General features: G+C 46.2%; 1 protein-coding gene across 1 annotated transcript; it reads right to left on the reverse strand.

The window, feature by feature from the left end:
* Positions 1 to 15,585: 15,585 nt before the first annotated feature.
* On the reverse strand, positions 15,586 to 17,392 carry C20H8orf33 (chromosome 20 C8orf33 homolog). Its single transcript, XM_059247585.1, has 5 exons — positions 17,129 to 17,392; positions 16,775 to 17,044; positions 16,573 to 16,657; positions 16,279 to 16,425; positions 15,586 to 15,817 (listed from the first exon to the last, which is right to left on the reverse strand). The coding sequence occupies exons 1-5, from the start codon at positions 17,132 to 17,134 to the stop codon at positions 15,678 to 15,680; spliced, it is 648 nt and encodes a 215-aa protein (XP_059103568.1). The 5' UTR covers positions 17,135 to 17,392; the 3' UTR covers positions 15,586 to 15,677.
* Between the last annotated feature and the right edge of the window lie 295 nt (positions 17,393 to 17,687).

The following is a 17,687-nucleotide window of genomic DNA, read 5'->3' on the forward strand; positions in this document are numbered from 1 at the left end:
CCTAAATCTAATCTCCATTGTTCAGCTTTTTCCTGACCAGTACCAGTAACAACTTGTAACCAACTGCCCTAAATGATGACAAATACCCATAACCCACTGAACAACCAAAAACCACCCACCTTGGGAATGTGGGCATCATGTTCTTAAAATTACTTCCTGTTGTCTGGGGGTGATGGCATAATTGTCAAGTCCTGGGAGAGCTAGCTGTATCATTTGTTGTCCAGTTTCTGTGTAATGGGACAGTGCAGGGCTTATCTTAAGTCCTGGCTAGAGTAGTCTATGAGGCTGGATCATCTTAGCTAGCCACTTTGAGGTAGTCCTAAACAGTTTGTAGTCCAAAGCCAATCTTTGGGTAGTGTTTGTCAGCTTAGTGGCATTACCACAATCCAGGTGGAATTGTAGTTGTGGGGCCCCATCCTCTTTTTGGAGACTTCAAAGGTCACTGTTAGGCATGGTCACAGTTCATTGCAGAAAATTTATTTTAAATGTCATATGCAGCAGATCTCGAAGAGATTAAAGGACCATAATTTGTTATGTACATCCAGAGTACAAAAACTTAATTCCTAGTTACCTGATAGAGACTCAAACCCAAAATCATGTACAGGAAGCTAAATGAAGCCTTTTCTAGATTGGTTAGTACTCTATATGACCATTAATATCATGACCAAAAAGTTTAAGATAGGGGCTGGAGAGATGGTTCAGTCGTTAAGAGCACTGACTGCTCTTCCAGAGGTCGTGAGTTCAATTCCCAGCAATCACATGGTGGCTCACAACCACCTGTAATGAGATCTGGTGCCCTCTTCTTGCCTGCAAGGACACATGCAGACAGAACACTGTATACACAATAAATAAAAATAAATTTTAAAAAAAGTTTAAAATATATATTAATTTTATAATTTTTGAGATAATATTTATACCTTAAGAAAAGTTTTAAAGTGTCAAAATAAAAATCAAAGAATTATGAGATTAGTAGTAATAGAATAGTCCCTTAATTTTGGTTTTTTTTCTATCCCATATCAAGTGGCTCTTCTGACATGAAACAGAGATTTTGGATTTTTCTTTAACAAGCATTCTTGAATTTAGAGAAGGAGAGAGCCACATTCCAACTCCAAAGCCAGATTTAACTTTTAATCGAACTGGGACTACAAAAAGGCCATTTGTATTATATGTCTGTAGAGAACATCAGAAACAAACATTTGGGAAGATTTATGAAATTTTATCCTATTGGAAATGTGATATACCATTAGGCCAATTTACTCTTTTTCTTGGGACTTTTTCTCTGGATCAGTAAAGAGATGGGCCTCTGCCTCAGGCAAGGCAATGTCCTCGAAATCTGAGAAATGTCCAGTGAGTCCTCACAGTCCTGGAAGGGGGTTGTCATCAGGCATCAGGTTGAGACTTTGTTCTTCAGCAAAAGTGAGACAGGAATGATCAAGCAACGGACTATGATACTGAGTGATGTGGGCCTCTGACATCTACTGGCCATTCGCCCTTCAAAGGAGGGTTTTCATAGCATGAAGAGCCTTTAAACTCAAGTCCTGGCCCAGCGTGAGCTTGTCAGCCTCCCTTACTAGTATAGCAGACTATGGCATGTTGTGGGATATTTGGTCCCACTGTGACCCCCGAGACTGTGTTAATAAAGTTAACCTTGAATCAGTGGGCAGAGCCAGTGACCAGCTGACCAGAATTAGCCACCAAGAAGCCAGGAATATGGCTAGAAAAGACGCACAGGAAGGAGTAGGGAGGAACTTTGGAGATTTTGAGGTTTCTTCGAGCTAGGAAATGTAGAGAGAAGGTCAACTGGTCTCTCCTCCACCACTTCTTTGATCTATCAGGTTTTCACCCCAATATTTTGTTTTGTTTTGGTTTTTGGTTTTTGGTTTTTTTCGAGACAGGGTTTCTCTATGTAGCTTTTGGAGCCTGTCCTGGAACTCACTTTGCAGACCAGGCTGGCCTCGAACTCACAGAAATCTGCTTGCCTCTGCCTCCTGAGTGCTGGGATTAAAGGCATGCACCACCACCGCCCGGCTTCACCCCGATATTTGACTCCCGAGTCTTCATTGGTAATAGAACAACTTAGATAAACACATCAATGGCATGCAGACAGGATGGCCAACTAGAGGCCACTGAGTCCGGATACTTGGACAGATTTGCTACAGACCCCCACCAGGGTCCCAGGGTCTGAGTCAAAACACCCTTTGCAATGCCCAAGTCTTGTGGGTGAAGAAGTGGGATGGTTTAAAGATACCTGGGTCAAAGCTGGGGCTTGGGTCAGAGCTTGACTTGGTTCCTGGAAACCCTTTTTCTCTGTTTCGGTTCACTTTAAAGGCTGGTCTTCTGCAGTGGGAGAATAAAATGGCTGGGAAACTCAGAAATCCAGAGCCTGCACACCCCGCCCCCACCCCCCAGGAATTTTCCTACCTGCTTCTCCGTTTGGGGAATGGGGATCTGGAGGATGGTTTCCTTTCCTGAAGCACAGCAAGGATGATTGATTGATTGATTGATTGATTGATTGATTGATTGATTACCTTGAGTGAGCTTGTATCCCAGACAGGAGACTTGTTTGGCAGAACTGAGCTTTTTTTCTCAGAGACAAGACATCTCAATGTCTGGAGCAGCTGGAACAAGTCTTTTGTGTCTTTCAAACAGCTGGTGGTGGCAGCGGCTGCCAATAGATCATCTACATACTGGAGCAGAATGGAATGAGGGTGTGATGCCTGAATCCTGTTATGTATTTTGTAATGCCTCCCCAAAGTGTGTAGGGGAATTTTGAGTCCTTAGGGTAGCCATGTCCAGATTACCTGACTAGCCCCATTGAACATTGGATCAGTCTATTCAAAGGCAAATATGAGCTGGCTCATTGGCACCAGGGGAATGAAGGAAGGATCTTTAAGGTCCAGGGTGGTATAGACCTGGTGGACTGGTGGGAGGAGACTGAGCAAAGTGTACAGATTGGAACAACAGGATGACTGGTTTCAGTCCGTTTATTTACCTCCCAGACATCCTAGACTGGCCGATAATCTGCAGTCCCTGGCTTATGGACAGGCAGGAAAGGCAGATTCCAAGCTGACTGGCAAGGGGTGAGGAGTTAGCTTCTAACAGCATCTTGATATGGGGAGCAATTTCCAGTCTAGCCTTTTGGTTCATGGGATATTGCCAGACCTTATTGATGGGGCTGTAGCCAAGAGACTTACAACTTGGTGGGTGATGTACTGCCGGGGCTGGAGGATTTGTCTCAGCCCATACCTGAGGAAACTGTTGTTGCAAGTCCTGGAGCAAGGTCCCTGGGTCAGGAATTGTTTCTGTTGTGGAGTCTGGGGGAGCTAGAAAGTGTTCTTCAGACTGAGGGGCAGTTAAGCTGAGTTGGTAGCAGGTGCAAAGGAAATTTTAGAAATTTTGGTTTCTTGAGGAGTGAAGATGATGTGGTCCCCCAAATTTCTAAGATCTCTGCCCACAAGGAAAGGGCAGTCGCTGACATCACGAAGGAGTGAGTCACCTGCTTGTAGCCTAGGCTGGCTGTTCTCTCGGGTGTGAGGTGATCGCCCCCAATGGAGCTGCTCCCTGGCACCCTGGCCTGGCGTCTTTTTATTGGTAACTGGCCCTACTTTTTGTTTTTGAGGCTTCCCCCATTGGACACGTGCAGTTTGAACGGAAGGGAGCTCACGGTCCTGCCTGTGTGTGGCTCGTCAGTCGCCAAGACAGCTTGCCCCTAGGGCTTTCGGTGTCTTGGTTTTTGTGGACTTTTGGGGCCACGTTGGTGAACTAACAGGTATCCATCTCTGCAAAGCCCATTAACTTTGGGGGTTTGTTTTTGTTTTTGTTGTTGTTTTGCTTGTTTTCGGATATCCGGAGCTGACTGAGTTGACAAAAGCCAAATTTAATGCCCTAGCATTTTCTGGAGCCCGTGGATCAAAAAGGGTATGAATTCTGAAAGCTTCTTAGAGTCGTGAGAAATACTCCAGGAGACTCTTCTGGGCCCTGAAGGACCCCAGTAGTCTTAGACAGACTAGCGGGTTTTTGAGCTGCACCCGAATTCTAGTCATAAGGTACCTGTGACTAGAAGGTCCTGGGAATCTGTGTAGATATTGGGGTCCCAATCATGTTGCTTTGACGGGAAAATTGCCTCAAAAGTAGCTTTTCAGTATTCACACCAGTGGCTGAGGCCGGAAAAAAAAAAAAAAAAAAAAAAAAAAAAGCTTTTATTGCCTCTGCCCCCTAAAATATTCTCTTTCCTCTGAAGAGTCGGGAGTTGCTGGCCATCATCCCTGGTCGGACAATGAGTGTGGAGGACAGATTGAAGGAGGGCAGTTAGGGCTTCGAACTTATTTAAAAGGAGTTGGGGGGGGGGGTCTGAGTCTTCCAATTATATGCATCTGATATAGATCAGGAAAGGGCAACGCCCTTCCTCTAAGTCATTGCCCTCTGCTGGGCCACGAGCGAGTGGTGCCTCCCTGTGACACAAAAAACAGGCTGGGACCTGAGTCTAGGACGTGGCTGGCCCTCCAGAGGAAAACAAGGATGGTGGGTGAAGTAGGGATGGGGTTCAGGTGCGGTGGTGGATAGAATGCGGTGGGACGGGATAGAGGGGCCTGTGGTTGAGGGGAGGAGGAAGAATCTGAAATAGATGGGGTGGGGGGGTTGTACAGAGAGGGAAGGAAGCCAAGTAGAAGGCAGCAGGACAGAGGACCGGAGGCTGGTGACAGGAGCCCAGCGAGCTGAGAGCAGCTGGCATGTGTCCCCCTCCCTGCCAGCCCTCCGTCCCCACAGCAGGAGCAGGAGTCCCGCACCCCGGATGGAGCTGGGTCGGGGCCCACAGCGAGCGCAGCCTGTGCAGCAGGCCCGGGCTGGAGGTCCCGCCACGCCCGAAAACGACCCTCCACTGTGGATCCCCAGGTCCGAGAGGCGCTGGGGGAGAGACCAAGGGTGTGGCTCCAGGACCTGGAAATTTCCAGCCCTGGAGAGGAAAGGAGACCTTCCTAGCAGACAAAAAGACTGCTAACCATGACATACAGAGGGTGCCACCTACTGGCAGAATCCGGAAAAAGCAGCAGAACGTCAGACTCCCTTGGGGAGTGGGGGGTGGGGGTGGGGCGGGGAGAGACAAAACAGAAACACTAGCAACAAAATCAAGAAATCAAATAAACAACTAACTCCCTAAGCCAAACGTGCCTGTCATGCATTTAGTCGTTCACACAGGTGGCCAGCCATCCATTCCAGCAAAATCGGAACCATCTCTCTCTATTGGGAGACGGTGTAGTGGGTGGCTGTCTGAGCCATGCTTCACCCTAGTAAGGTAGTAGATAGCTGTTACACATGCCTATGACCTTGAGGTACTTGCTCCTGGGGCATGGCCACTGGGGGACCCTTAAGACCTGGGATGCACAAACGCTCTCTCTTCTTCGCGGTCTTGTGGTTTTGGATGCTGGGACAGACCAGGGCAGAGCTCGCCAGAGAACCACATTGGACTGTGCCTCACCCTGCCAGGATCCTGCGACAAATTCCTTTATTCTGTCTTGTGAGTTAACCTCCAAATAAATTCCTTTGTTCATTAAAGGGACTTGGTGGATTAATCCCATTATTGAGACCTAACTATCTGAGCTTTCTTACAGGACCCCACAGAGATACCGTCGCCCCCTCCCTAAACATCAAGAAGCAATTCTAAGAAGACAACGCCCCCCCTCCCAAAGGTTTCATGTTTCTCAGGGTTAGGGATGATGGTTATAGGGTTGGGAGTGGAACGAAAACTTAGACTCAGTATTCTGCTGAGCTCCGTTAACTCATTAGGGATCACACAACTCTGATAGTTTTCTTTCTTGGCTAGGGTATTTCTGAGGCGCATTCCTGACTTAGCTATCGATCACTCATCAGGGCTTTGTCAATATCTTGTCAGTGATTGCTTGGTTAAATTTTCTTCCTTTAGAGGTCACTCAATAAAGGCATACACGAATAACTTAAGTTCTGATTCTTTGTGTCCACACACAAATATACAGATGTACCTATATGCATATACACACAAACATGAAAATGTAAACACATAAACATACGCATGTACACACAAATAGTCCCATGTACACACATGTATATACACATAACTATATGGATGCACATACACACATAAATATACACATGTAAAAATAATTATACAAATATACACACTCATACACACAACAGACTCTTACCATAAAGATACTTTCAATAAACTCCATCCTGGCAGTTTTCTTTCTTTGGGTGTTTTAAATGTGATACTCCATTGTCTTCTCAAAAAGGGGAGTTAATATGAGTCTGATGATAATCTGAATTTCTAAGATTGGTTCTAAGAACCCATATAGAGAAGTACAGAACCAACTCCCACAAGTCACCTGACCTCCACATGTGTGCTGTTGCACATGCACACATATACACCACATGCAAAAAAAAATGAATGCAATAAATGTTTAAGCTTATTTTAAATAGTTTGCTGGGGCGTATTGTCAACATCTTAATGTTACCTATAGTGTAAACTCTGGGTTACTATTAACTTTCATATTATGCAAAAATTTTTCTTCCTATTTATTCTCTGCCCCTTCCCTACTGCTTTTATGGTCATACGAACCACATATTTCAAGGTATGTACATATCAACACAAATTCATAATTGTTATTTTATAGATCTATCTATCAAACAAGGTAATTACAAATGAAATACACTCAGACTTTCTTTTTAATTTATTTATTATTCTTTTATATACATTGGTGTTTTGCCTGCATGTATGTCTGTGTGAGCGTGTCAGATCTTGGAGTAACAGACAGGTGTGAGCCACCATGTGAGTACTGGGAATTGAACTCAGGACCTCTGGAAGAACAACCAGTGCTCTTAACCTCTGAGCCATCTCTTCAGCCCCTCAGACTTTCTTTTTAAGATTTACTTTATTTATGAGACTGACATGCTGCCTACTGTGCTCAGGAGGCCCTGCAAGGCTTATTTTTTTTTTCCCCCTTTGGTTTTTCGAGACAGGGTTTCTCTGTGTAGCCTTGGCTGTCCTGGAACTCACTCTATAAACCAGGCTGGCCTTGAACTCAGAGATCTGTCTGCCTCTGCCTCCAGAGTGCTTAAAGGGATTAAAGGAGTGTGCCACCACTATCCGGCAGCTTGTTCTATTTTTAATTATAGGTATTCGTGTGTGTTTCTGCATTGGGGTAAGTGCCCACGAGTGTAGGTGCCCACGGAGGCCAGAAGCAAAAGAGCCTTTGGAACTGGAGTTATAGGCCATTGTGAGCAACCTGACATGCATGCTGGGATTCGAACTCAGGACTTCAATAAGAACAGTATGTACATAACTGCCGAGAAGCCCCCTATTTACACTTTCTTTCATATTTAACTGTAGTTTTTATTTGCTGGTGGGTAATAGTAAATATAACTGTTTGCTTCTTCATCTGGATCCAGTGTACTGTCTACCAGTCTTTCATTTGTACCTAGAGAATTCTTTTAGTATTGTTCGCAAGATGGCCTACTGCCAGTGAGCTGCCTCATGGTTTTATTTATCTAAATATGTCTTGGTTTCTTCCTCACCTGAAAGGATGGTTTTACTGGACATAGGTTTCTTAGTGGGTAGTTGTTTTCTTTTTTATCCCAGCGTTATTTCTTCTAAACATTGCAGGCCACTGCTTTCTGCTACCGTAGATTCAGATGAGACATCAGCTGAGGAGCTGAGACTCGAACCCCTTCTTTCGCTCCTCAGAAATCCTCTTGGTCGTTAGCTTTTATAGCTAGATTGTGATGTGCCTCCGGGTGACTCTCTGAGATTTTTATCCTGCTCACTGTGTCGAGCTTGCTGGATTCACAAGCTAACGGTTCTCGTCAAATGTAGGAAGTTTCTGGTGTCATTTCTTCATCTACCCCTGCTCCCCTCCCTCCCATCCTCCTGTGACTCACTTTAGAGTCATAGACTAGATTGTATTCCCTGACTCTCTGAGACACCATCCATCTTTCTTTCTCTTCCTCAGTATCAGTAACGTCAAATGACCTTTCTTGCAGTAGCTGGCTGCTTTGTGGGACTATTCAAATCTGTTCATCTAGCAGGATCTCTTTTGGTGTGTGATTCAGATTGCCTCCAAAAAGCCCCCATTTTATCCCTACATGAAAATAGCATTGCTCTTCATAGAACAGTTGGAGTCATGATCCAGTATAAGGAAGCAGGATTGAAAGTCTTGTCATTTTGACAAACTCATCATGATTTTATCAACTTTAATGAAGAGTTTATGACAAACGTCCTAGCAATGGATCCGACCTAGTAAACTAAATTCTGCTGTTCATGACTTTTTGTAAGTACAGCTGTGAATGTTTTGATCACCATCTTTATCTGACCTCTTAGGTAAAAGACCTAATTAGTCATCAGTGCAAGGCAATAAAAACACTGTGGCCCCTGTATTTCATTCTAATCCCAAACCATAATCCTTCACACACTTGCCCCTCCTCTGCAGCACCTAATTGCTGTAAATATAGCTTGCTTGCTTCTGGGCAGTGGTGGCGCGCGCCCTTAATCCCAGCACTCAGGAGGTAGAGACAGGAGGATCTCTGAGTTTGAGGCCAGCCTGGTCTACATAACTGAATTCTGGGACAACCAGAGATACACAGAGAAACTGTCTTAAAACACACACACACACACACACACACGCACGCACGCACGCACGCACGCACGCACGCACGCACGTACGAATATGTATATATTTGCTTGCAAGCAGATATTCTTTTTTTTTTTTTTTTTTTTTTTTCCTTTTGGAGCTGAGGATCAAACCCAGGGCCTTGTGCTTGCTAGGCAAGCGCTCTACCACTGAGCTAAATCCCCAACCCCGCAAGCAGATATTCTGAGGCATGTATTTCTTGTAGTCCCCCAACAGCAAGAACAACCTGCCTGAAAATTATATCATTTATATTAAAGTTGATCCTTTCATATATCAATCACAATCATGTGTTCTTTCTAGATAAAAAGAAGGAAAAGGGAAGAAAGGAAGGAAATTCTTTGTTATTCCACCAGAGGGCACCATGACAATTTTCACTTTTAAAAGAAACTATTAATAGGCCATCTAAAAAAGAAAAAAATCCAAAATTGGAATATTGAAATAAATGGACATAATTAAAGCAGCAATATCTTGGCCAAGACTCAGTCAGTTGCCGGATGGTGGTGGTGCACACCTTTATCCTAGCATTCAGGAGGCAGAGGCAGCCAGATTTCAGTGAGTTCAAGGTCAGCCTGATCTAAGAGAGTCCCAAGACAGCAAGGGCTATACAAAGAAGTCCTGTCTCAAAAAAAAAAAGATTGATTCAATTATGACTTTAAAATCCCTGTAGAAACAGGCGGTGGTGGCGTATGCCTTTAATCCCAGCACTCGGGAGGCAGAGCCAGGCCAGGCGGATCTCTGTGAGTTCGAGGCCAGCCTGGGCTACCAAGTGAGAGAAAGAGAGAAAGAAAGAAAGAAAGAAAGAGAGAGAGAGAGAGAGAGAGAGAGAGAGAGAGAGAGAGAGAAAGAAAGAAAGAAAGAAAGAAAGAAAGAAAGAAAGAAAGAAAGAAAGAAAGAAAAAGAGAAACGAAGAAAAAAGAAACTGATGGGGAACTTACTGACCAGCTTGTAAAACAAAATCCCTGAGTGGGTGACCTGAGACAGGAAGAAGAATCTGCAGTGTGATAAGGATAACAACAGCAGCCGCGTGGCTGACTCCCTCAGCTGGAGTGTTCTGCGGGGACACCAGGGACACAAGGGAGGCCGCTGTGTGTGGAGCGGTGCGCCCTGGGCAGAGGCACGCGAAGTGAACCCAGGCTGGATCGTGCTGGAAAGCTTCACATTGTATTCTTAGTGTAACTTTTAAGCCGATGACACGGTCCAAAGAATTGATTTGACAGGAGGAAGACAAAGTTAGCAAAGAGAGAGTATAAGAAACTGGAGAAATGAGCTAAAACATCATCACAGCGGCTCAGAGGAGAAAATGGTGTCTAGGCGTATGACTTAAGCAACCCGGACTAAAAAGTTTTAGAAATGACATCTACAGGCCTTACCGAGGTGTTGTACGTGGGGAGAAAGTTAAGACAAAAGCGACTTGCCTGTTTTCAGCTGGGACAGCCGGTAAAAGGCTGTGCTGTTGAGTAAGCCTGGGAAAGAGGTGGCTTCCAACTTACACATCGGGGCCTGTGAGCCCACCGTCCCAGGTAAACATGTTCACTCTGAGCACTCAAGACACTAGCTCCATTTATACCACCATGGTCCCTCTTCCTAATGTGCACAGAGACGTTCCCTGGGCGATGTTTTCAAGGTCTGTGTAGTGAAGGGCACGGAGCCCTCCGCCCTCGCTGCACGTCCCGCTAAACTGTACCTGATGTGGCTTCCAATGTTTTCTTCTGTGGACAGAGAATTGGCTCTCTGTCCCTCCGAATAACTCCAAATTGCTATTTCCAGAGAATCGATAGCGCCAACGACCCTGGGTTTGCGCTAAGATACCCAGGCTGTTTTTCTTACTAGCAGTGTAACCTGGGGGAATGTCTTTAACTACGGAAGCCTTGAAGGTCTTTCTGAAGACCGGAGCAGTAATTATAAGTAACCCATTTTGTAAACAGTAAGCAGTTACAAAAATAGGTGTTTTTGTTTTCATTCATCTCGACTGCCACCACTGTTACAAACAACCCGTCACATTTGGCCGATCTCTTCCCTCTGGCCTGCTTCTTCTACCTCCTGTCCTTTCTGCCAGACAAATTTGTTTCCCTGCAAAAGGCTGATTAGTTGGAGACATCATCACCAGCCAATCAGAGCTCAGCACTCCTTGCTGGTAAGCCAATCAGATGTAAGCTCCAAGCCTCCTTTCGGTGTTGCTAGGGCTTCAGGTCTACTTTGCAAAGCTGGCTTGCTTGCTATTGGTTCATCTGTCCCTGTCTCCCTCCCTTTTCCCTTCCTACCTCCCCTCTTCTGGATTTGGAGCAATTCCAAATGCAGAAGCCTTCCGGAAATTTGGATTATTATGAATAAGCAAGGTTTAAACAGTGCATTTTCTTCCTCAAGAAACGGAGGACAGCTATTCCATATTCAATTTTTAAAGCATGTGTTTTAGCAGCTTAATGTCTCTTGGCTCCATAAAACAGAGTTTGTGTCTAAGGAAAAAAAAATGTTTTGGTGCATTGACTTTTACTCAGACGACTAGAACACAAACTGGCATTAAATTTGGCAGTGAAGCGTCCTATCACTTGAACCTCATTGGGCTCCACAGAATGAATTCTAAGTGTTTCCAAGTTCTTCCCGTTTTAACTGCTGATGGATGATAGCATCTAACAGCATCGCAGTTGTTAACTTCTGTCTTAGACTTTCAGTGCTGGGATTTCTGGAGGAAATGATTGCTGGGCAGTGATGGGGACTCTCACCACAATGCTAAGTGAAAATCCCCCCCCCACACACACACACCTGGCTCGTCTATGGACCCATGGGTCCTTTTAGATGCTCTCTAGCTGGGTGTGTGAAGATGCCCTAAACACAAACTGTCTCTGCCTTCGAAAAACCTAAGGGCAATGCTAAATTGGCTAGGAAAATAACAACACATGTTGTGTCTTTCTCTTAACCTTTACCGTGTGCTTAAGAACTAGAATGGTACAAGGACTTGCAGTGTAAAATGACCAAAGATAATAGCAAAAAACCTTAATGATTAACATAGGGGTTGCTGCCTTCAGGCTCTGACCTTTAGAACTAACCCGTCTTCACTAGGGTTTTATTGCTGTGAAAAGACACCATGACCATAGCAATTCTTACAAAGGAAAACATTTAATTGGGGCTGGCTTACAGTTCAGAGATTTAGTCCATTCTCATGGTGGGAAGCATGGCAGTGTGCAGACAGACATGGTGCTGGAGGAGGAGCTCAGAGTTCTACATCTGGATTCACAGGTAGCAGGAAGTGACAGTGACACGTTGGCCAGGCTTGAACTTTTGAGACCTCAAAGCCCATCCCTAGTGATACATCTTCTCCAACAAAGCCACGCCTACTCCAACAAGGCCACACTTCCTAATAGTGCCACTGCCTGTGGACCTATGGGGGCCATTTTTATTCAAACCACCATACCGGCTTCACCCGTTTAGTTTTGCTCCTTTAGGCTAAAGGCATTACCATCTAGCTATCCAAAAAGAAAGAAGACCCAGGCAGTGGTGTCACACACCTTTAATCCCAGCACTTGGGAGGCAGAGGCAGGCAGATCTCTGTGAGTTCGAGGCCAGCCTAGGCTACACAAAGAAACCCTGGGGGGGGGGTGGAGGTGGGGGAGCAGAATAAAGCACTTTGTTAGGGACAGACCGAGCCATCAGACACACCAGTAGTGTGTCTGCAGACACACTAGTACACAGACAGACCAGTAGTAACAGACACAGAGAGAAGCAGAGAATTGAAATTTGGGCTCCCTCTTGGTTAAACTAATCCCAGAAGAAATTGCTTCATTTTCATCCTTTAATACATCTGACTCACTTTGACGCCTTCTCTGTGGTTAACTTTAGTGGGTTAACTGATGCATTGTGATACTAACATGAGAACTTGGAGATAAACAGGAGGGAAAGTTATTAGGTGATGATGTCTTTGTGTGTCAAGCTGACAAGGAGTCAATTGTTGGCTAGTCTCAATGTAACACAAGCCAGGATCATCCGGGAAGAAGTAACTTCAGCCTATAGGCAAGTCTGCGGGGGCATTATTTTCTTGATTAATGACTGAGGTGGAGTGTCCAGCCCACTGCCACCATGGCCTGTTTGAGTTCCAGCCTCCGGTTCTTGCCTTGGCTTCACTCAGTGGTGGACGGTGATCAGGACATGTAAGACAAATAAACCCTTTTCTCCCCAAGTTGCCTTCAGTCACTGGTTTTTGTTGTTGTTGTTGTTGTTTTCCAGACAGGTTTCTCTGTGTTTAGTCCTGGCTGTCCTGGAACTACCTCTGTAGACCAGGCTAGCCTGGAACTCATGATCTGCCTGCCTCTGCCTCCTGAGTACTGGGATTAAAGGCACCAGACACCACAGGCCGGCTTTGGTCTGTGTTTTACCACAGCAATAGAAAGTCATGCTAAGGCAGTAACGATCAATCTATCTTCTATAACTACTTCCATATTGATGATGGGCATAGTCTCTGCCAAGAGGGACCACAAGACTTTGTTTTATCTGGTTGAAGAGGAGTTAGCTAAAATTCCTGCATCATAGGGAGTTTAGTTTGAAATCATTACATCTCCAAGAAGACAAGAATCTTACTAAAATACAAGGGTTAAGGAAGAGTAACAGGATTGTGTCAATGAATGACCACAGAAAGGGCGAGAGAAAGGAAAGCCATGGCATGGGTACAATCCCTTGATTGTGTTGTTGTTTCTCTCTCTCTCTCTCTCTCTCTCTCTCTCTCTCTCTCTCTCTCTCTCTCTGGTTTTTCAAGACAGTGTTTCTCTGTTTAACAGCTCTAGTGTCTTGGAACCACCTGTGTAGACAAAGCCTGCCACCACCTCCTGGCTGTTGTTTTTCAAACATATTGGTGACATTACATTAAGAATGTGGCTTAGCCAGGCGGTGGTGGAGCACGCCTTTAATCCCAGCACTCAGGAGGCAGAGGCAGATGGATCTCTGAGAATTCGAGGCCAGCCTGGTCTACAGAGTGAGTTCCAGGAAAGGCGCAAAACAAAGCTACAAAGAGAAACCCTGTCTCGAAAAACAAAAAAAGAAAAAAGAAAAAACAAGAAAACCAGAGCATGTGAGGCAACAATTACTGAGGGATTTACATAAACTATCTAAATAGTTTATTCTTGTATTATAGCTGAGGTACCTATGGCTATTTTATAAGGAATCACAGTACCTCATATACAGGATCTAATGGAAGGCATATTTAAGGATGAATTTTTCTTATCCCCTTTAAAATCTACTTTATTTTTGTGTTACGGCAATCATTTTAATCTTTGGGCATTTAAGACCATGCAGTTGGCCAAAATGAACCCCCCACCCAACCCCGGCACTTTAAGGCCAGTTAACAGTTAAATCCTTAAGGTTCACTTGGGCTGAGAAGTCCCTGGATCTTTCTTATTCTTTTATACCAGTAATTTCACATGTTGACAATGAACCAAAGGCCTTGCTTGATCATGGCTTCACTTATAACTGATGAATTTCCCTCTAATTGGACCTCCTCTTTGTAAATGTGGACTATTAAGAGTCCATCCGCATATAAAAATAAATAAATCTAAAAAATAATAAAATAAAAAAGAAAGGTTAAATACAGCAGGACTCCAGGTTGCATCTAGTCTAGGATGTGAGTTTGGGCAACACCAGCAGATTACACTAGTGTGAAGACTCCTGGTTTACCCGAAGATCTCAGCTCGGTGGAGCAGGGGTACAGTACTGCTGTCAACCCTTAAAGAGGCAGTGAGTAGGCTGGCAAAATGGCTTAGTGAGTAAAGACAACTGCCACCAACTCTAGAGACTGAGATCAATCCCTGAGACGTTATCCTGTGACCTCCACACATGTGCCTAGCATGCTTATACATACCTACGCACATACACGTTGGCACACATAAATAAATAAAGATTTTTGAAAAAGACTCAGTTCAAGTTAGGGCAAGTAGTTCCTTGGCTCCTAAGAACAAACGGTGGCCTGACGGAGGCCACACTGGCTCTCTGACGATGAAAACCTCCTCAGAAAAAAAGCCAACACTGACAAAGGGCTAAACCCTGACATCAGAGCTGGACCAAGTAGTGGCAGCCCCCTGCCTCACCTTACTCCCTCTAACCAGACATTAGACTCTTCCACGCATCACCTATTTCTTTAAAAAAATATTTATTAGGGTGATCTAACAATATAGAAAGCACTAAACCAGTGGCCACCAGGGCATCCTTTCAAAAGTGAGCCCCGTGTATAATTACACAGCTTCTTCAGTTCCTTACCACCAGTAGCTACTCCCGGAGACTGGAGCACCATTTCTTTCTACAACCCACTCAACAATCAGGCTTGTCACAGAAGAGTTCCCAAACGCATCTCTCTTCTGACAGGAGGAAAATTTCCTAGAAAGTTTCCACATGACAGTTTCACGCTGGTTAGCAGCTTCATGTCCACACACCAGTTAGGAACAAACCAATCCCATGAAAGATCCCCAGCCTCCCCGCCTAGCATAGCTTAGTTTAGCTGTTTTTGAATAAAAGCCTGAGAGGTACTGAGGAGCTCAGTTAGCCACCTGGCCCCAGAGCGGGGAACAAAAAGGTCAGAAAAACACCCTGTACCCTAGACAGAAGCTAGGCGTGGGCGAGCTCGGGGAGAAACCACGAGCTGACCTGGGTTCGAACCTTGCCTTATATGAATCATCCAATCAGAACTGGCCTCATTTGCATCATCCAATCAAAACCCTGTAACCAGGCTTCTTGCTTCTGTACCCGTGCCCGACCCTATAAAAACCCTCTGCTCCAGCCCGTGGGCGCGCCAGTCCCTTGAGCTTCTCGAGAGTCTGTGTCGCCCCGGGTACCCGTGTTCCTGAATAAAGCCTCTTGCTGTTTGCATCTGATTCGTGGTCTCGGTGTGTTCCTTGGAGGCGAGGGTCTCTCCTGAGGGAAGACTGCCTTCGGGGGTCTTTCACCCATTTCTGCTGAGAGGATTCCTAGAAGAGCCTGGCACTCAAGACAAATCCCCACACCTCCCTGGAGGACGATGACTAGTCCAGAATGTGGGAGAATCTAGAAGAAATTGAACCGAAACTCTTCACCAGTAGAGTCCACAGCGGCCTTGGTTCTTCCCGCTGCACGAGGCCTGCAGACCCTTCCACTCTTCTTTCTGGCCGCCTCGCCTACAAGCTGTACCTGAGCTGAATGGGTAGCTGTAGGAAGTGGGAGGGAAGAGTCAGAACTGAGTAACAGCTAACATTGTCCATGCAGTTATGATTGCCCACACAACATTCCTATAATGTCGATATTGTCATTCCCTGATGAGATTCACAAGAGATGCAGTAACTTTTGCCAAAAATGTTAAGATCTAAATAACAGATCCAGGATTTTGAACCCAGGTTATTTAGTTCCAAGAACTACACTCCAACTGGTAAGGGGCTTTGTGGTCAGTAGAATGAACCAAGGCCTAGACAGATGAGCTGGTTTTTCCCACCCCAAAAGCAGAACCAGACGAGGACCTGGGTCCTCCTTCTTCCAGGACTGCTGCCCCGGAGAGGTATATACATTGTCCCTGCTTAGGCGTTTCCCCTGAGCCCATCTCCTCCCACATCAACCTTGCTGAGCTGAGCTTCTCCCTACCCCCTTGAAGTAGATATACTTCCCAGTTCCTCACCAGTCTTTAGAGCCCTCAGGGCTTCCCGCCATTCAGCATCCATTTGAGCCCTGTAGTCCCCAAACAAGGAGCGCATCAGTTGTCTCTTCCGGGGCAAGGGCGTTTTTTCACTGCGCAAGGTTCGGATTGCCCCAACAGCCTGCTCTTCTGCAGATAAAAATAAGGAGCTGGTAACTTCATACATACTCCCTGTCATCCTACTACAAAAGCAAAGATTCCACCCCCTGGCAACACCATCAGGCCACAGCACTGTCACCGTTTATATTTCCCTAACTATAAAGAAGGAGCTCTCACTCTGCTTGGGGGTGGGTCTCTGCGTCTTGAGACCCAGCTCCAGCTGTTCCACACACCAAGCCAGCTCCCTCGCCAGCTGCTCCGCCTGTGATGGGAAGAAGGATGTGGCTGTGAAAGGCATCAGGATCCCGCAGACCCCAGTCCCATCCCTTCGAGTGCCTTAATTCCACACACCTAGACCACAGAGGAATCCCTCTCTTACCTGGGCCTCAGCACTGGGGGGAGCTTCGTCTAGGACAGGTTTCTCGGAGGTCTTTTCGTCTCCATTTGTCCCAGAGACCCTATTCGGGATTTTCTTCTTCTTTTGCTTCATCGACACTGTGTTGCCTGGCGCTCTGGTGGCGGACTCACAAGCAGGTTGCACTGAACTGAGAAGGGGAGGGTCTGAGGCACCGGAAGTCGAGCGGGGGAGCCGGCGTCGAGTTCTCCGGCTGGAGGCTGCTGGTGCCTCCCGAGCAGCATGCCCTGACTCCTAAAAACACGTGGGACAGGACGAAATTCACAGGGGCCCCACACCCAGGGCCTCGCCACAAACACGTCTTCTCCCACAGCTCACCGCCATGTGCCGGAGCGGTCACCGGAAGCTACGTAAGTCCTAACTACAGCGGTGAACTCAGTCCTCTGGAAACACGTCTATGGCACAGAGTTCCGCAGAAGGCAGCGAGCGGCCCAGTGGTCGGTGTGGCAGGGGAAGCGCTCAGGGAGCGGCGCACAGCACTCGGGGGCCCGCACGCTCCTGCTGGGCATGCAGCTCTGGGAGGATCCGGACAGAGAGCCCAGGGACGAACGTAGAGGCTTCGGAGAACCCAGCAGAGTGCACCTCCGAGAAACCAGACCCGTACGCGGTGAGCTAGGGCTGGAACAACACCCGCCTCCCCCCGGGGCGGGGCAGGGCGTGGCAAAACACGACTGTCCCTAATGCCAGTTCCAGGGAATCCAAACACACACACACACACACACACACACACACACACACACACACACACACACACACGTAGGCAAAGCATATATACTAAAAATAAACGTTAAAGAGAGTTGGCTCACTGGTTAAAAGCACTTCTTGTTGCATAGGACCCTGTTTCGATTCCCAGCACCCACATGGATGCTCACCACCT

Source organism: Peromyscus eremicus, chromosome 20 (assembly GCF_949786415.1).
Source record: "Peromyscus eremicus chromosome 20, PerEre_H2_v1, whole genome shotgun sequence".
Taxonomy (NCBI): Eukaryota; Metazoa; Chordata; class Mammalia; order Rodentia; family Cricetidae; genus Peromyscus; species Peromyscus eremicus.

What these genes read in the sequence shown, in the direction of transcription:
- C20H8orf33 (XM_059247585.1), bottom strand. An exon ending in CCCCCAGTGCTGAGGCCCAG is followed by an intron (nt 16,658 to 16,774) that starts GTAAGAGAGGGA and finishes TTCCCATCACAG; the next exon opens with GCGGAGCAGCTGGCGAGGGA. An exon ending in GAGACCCACCCCCAAGCAGA is followed by an intron (nt 16,426 to 16,572) that starts GTGAGAGCTCCT and finishes TTTTATCTGCAG; the next exon opens with AAGAGCAGGCTGTTGGGGCA.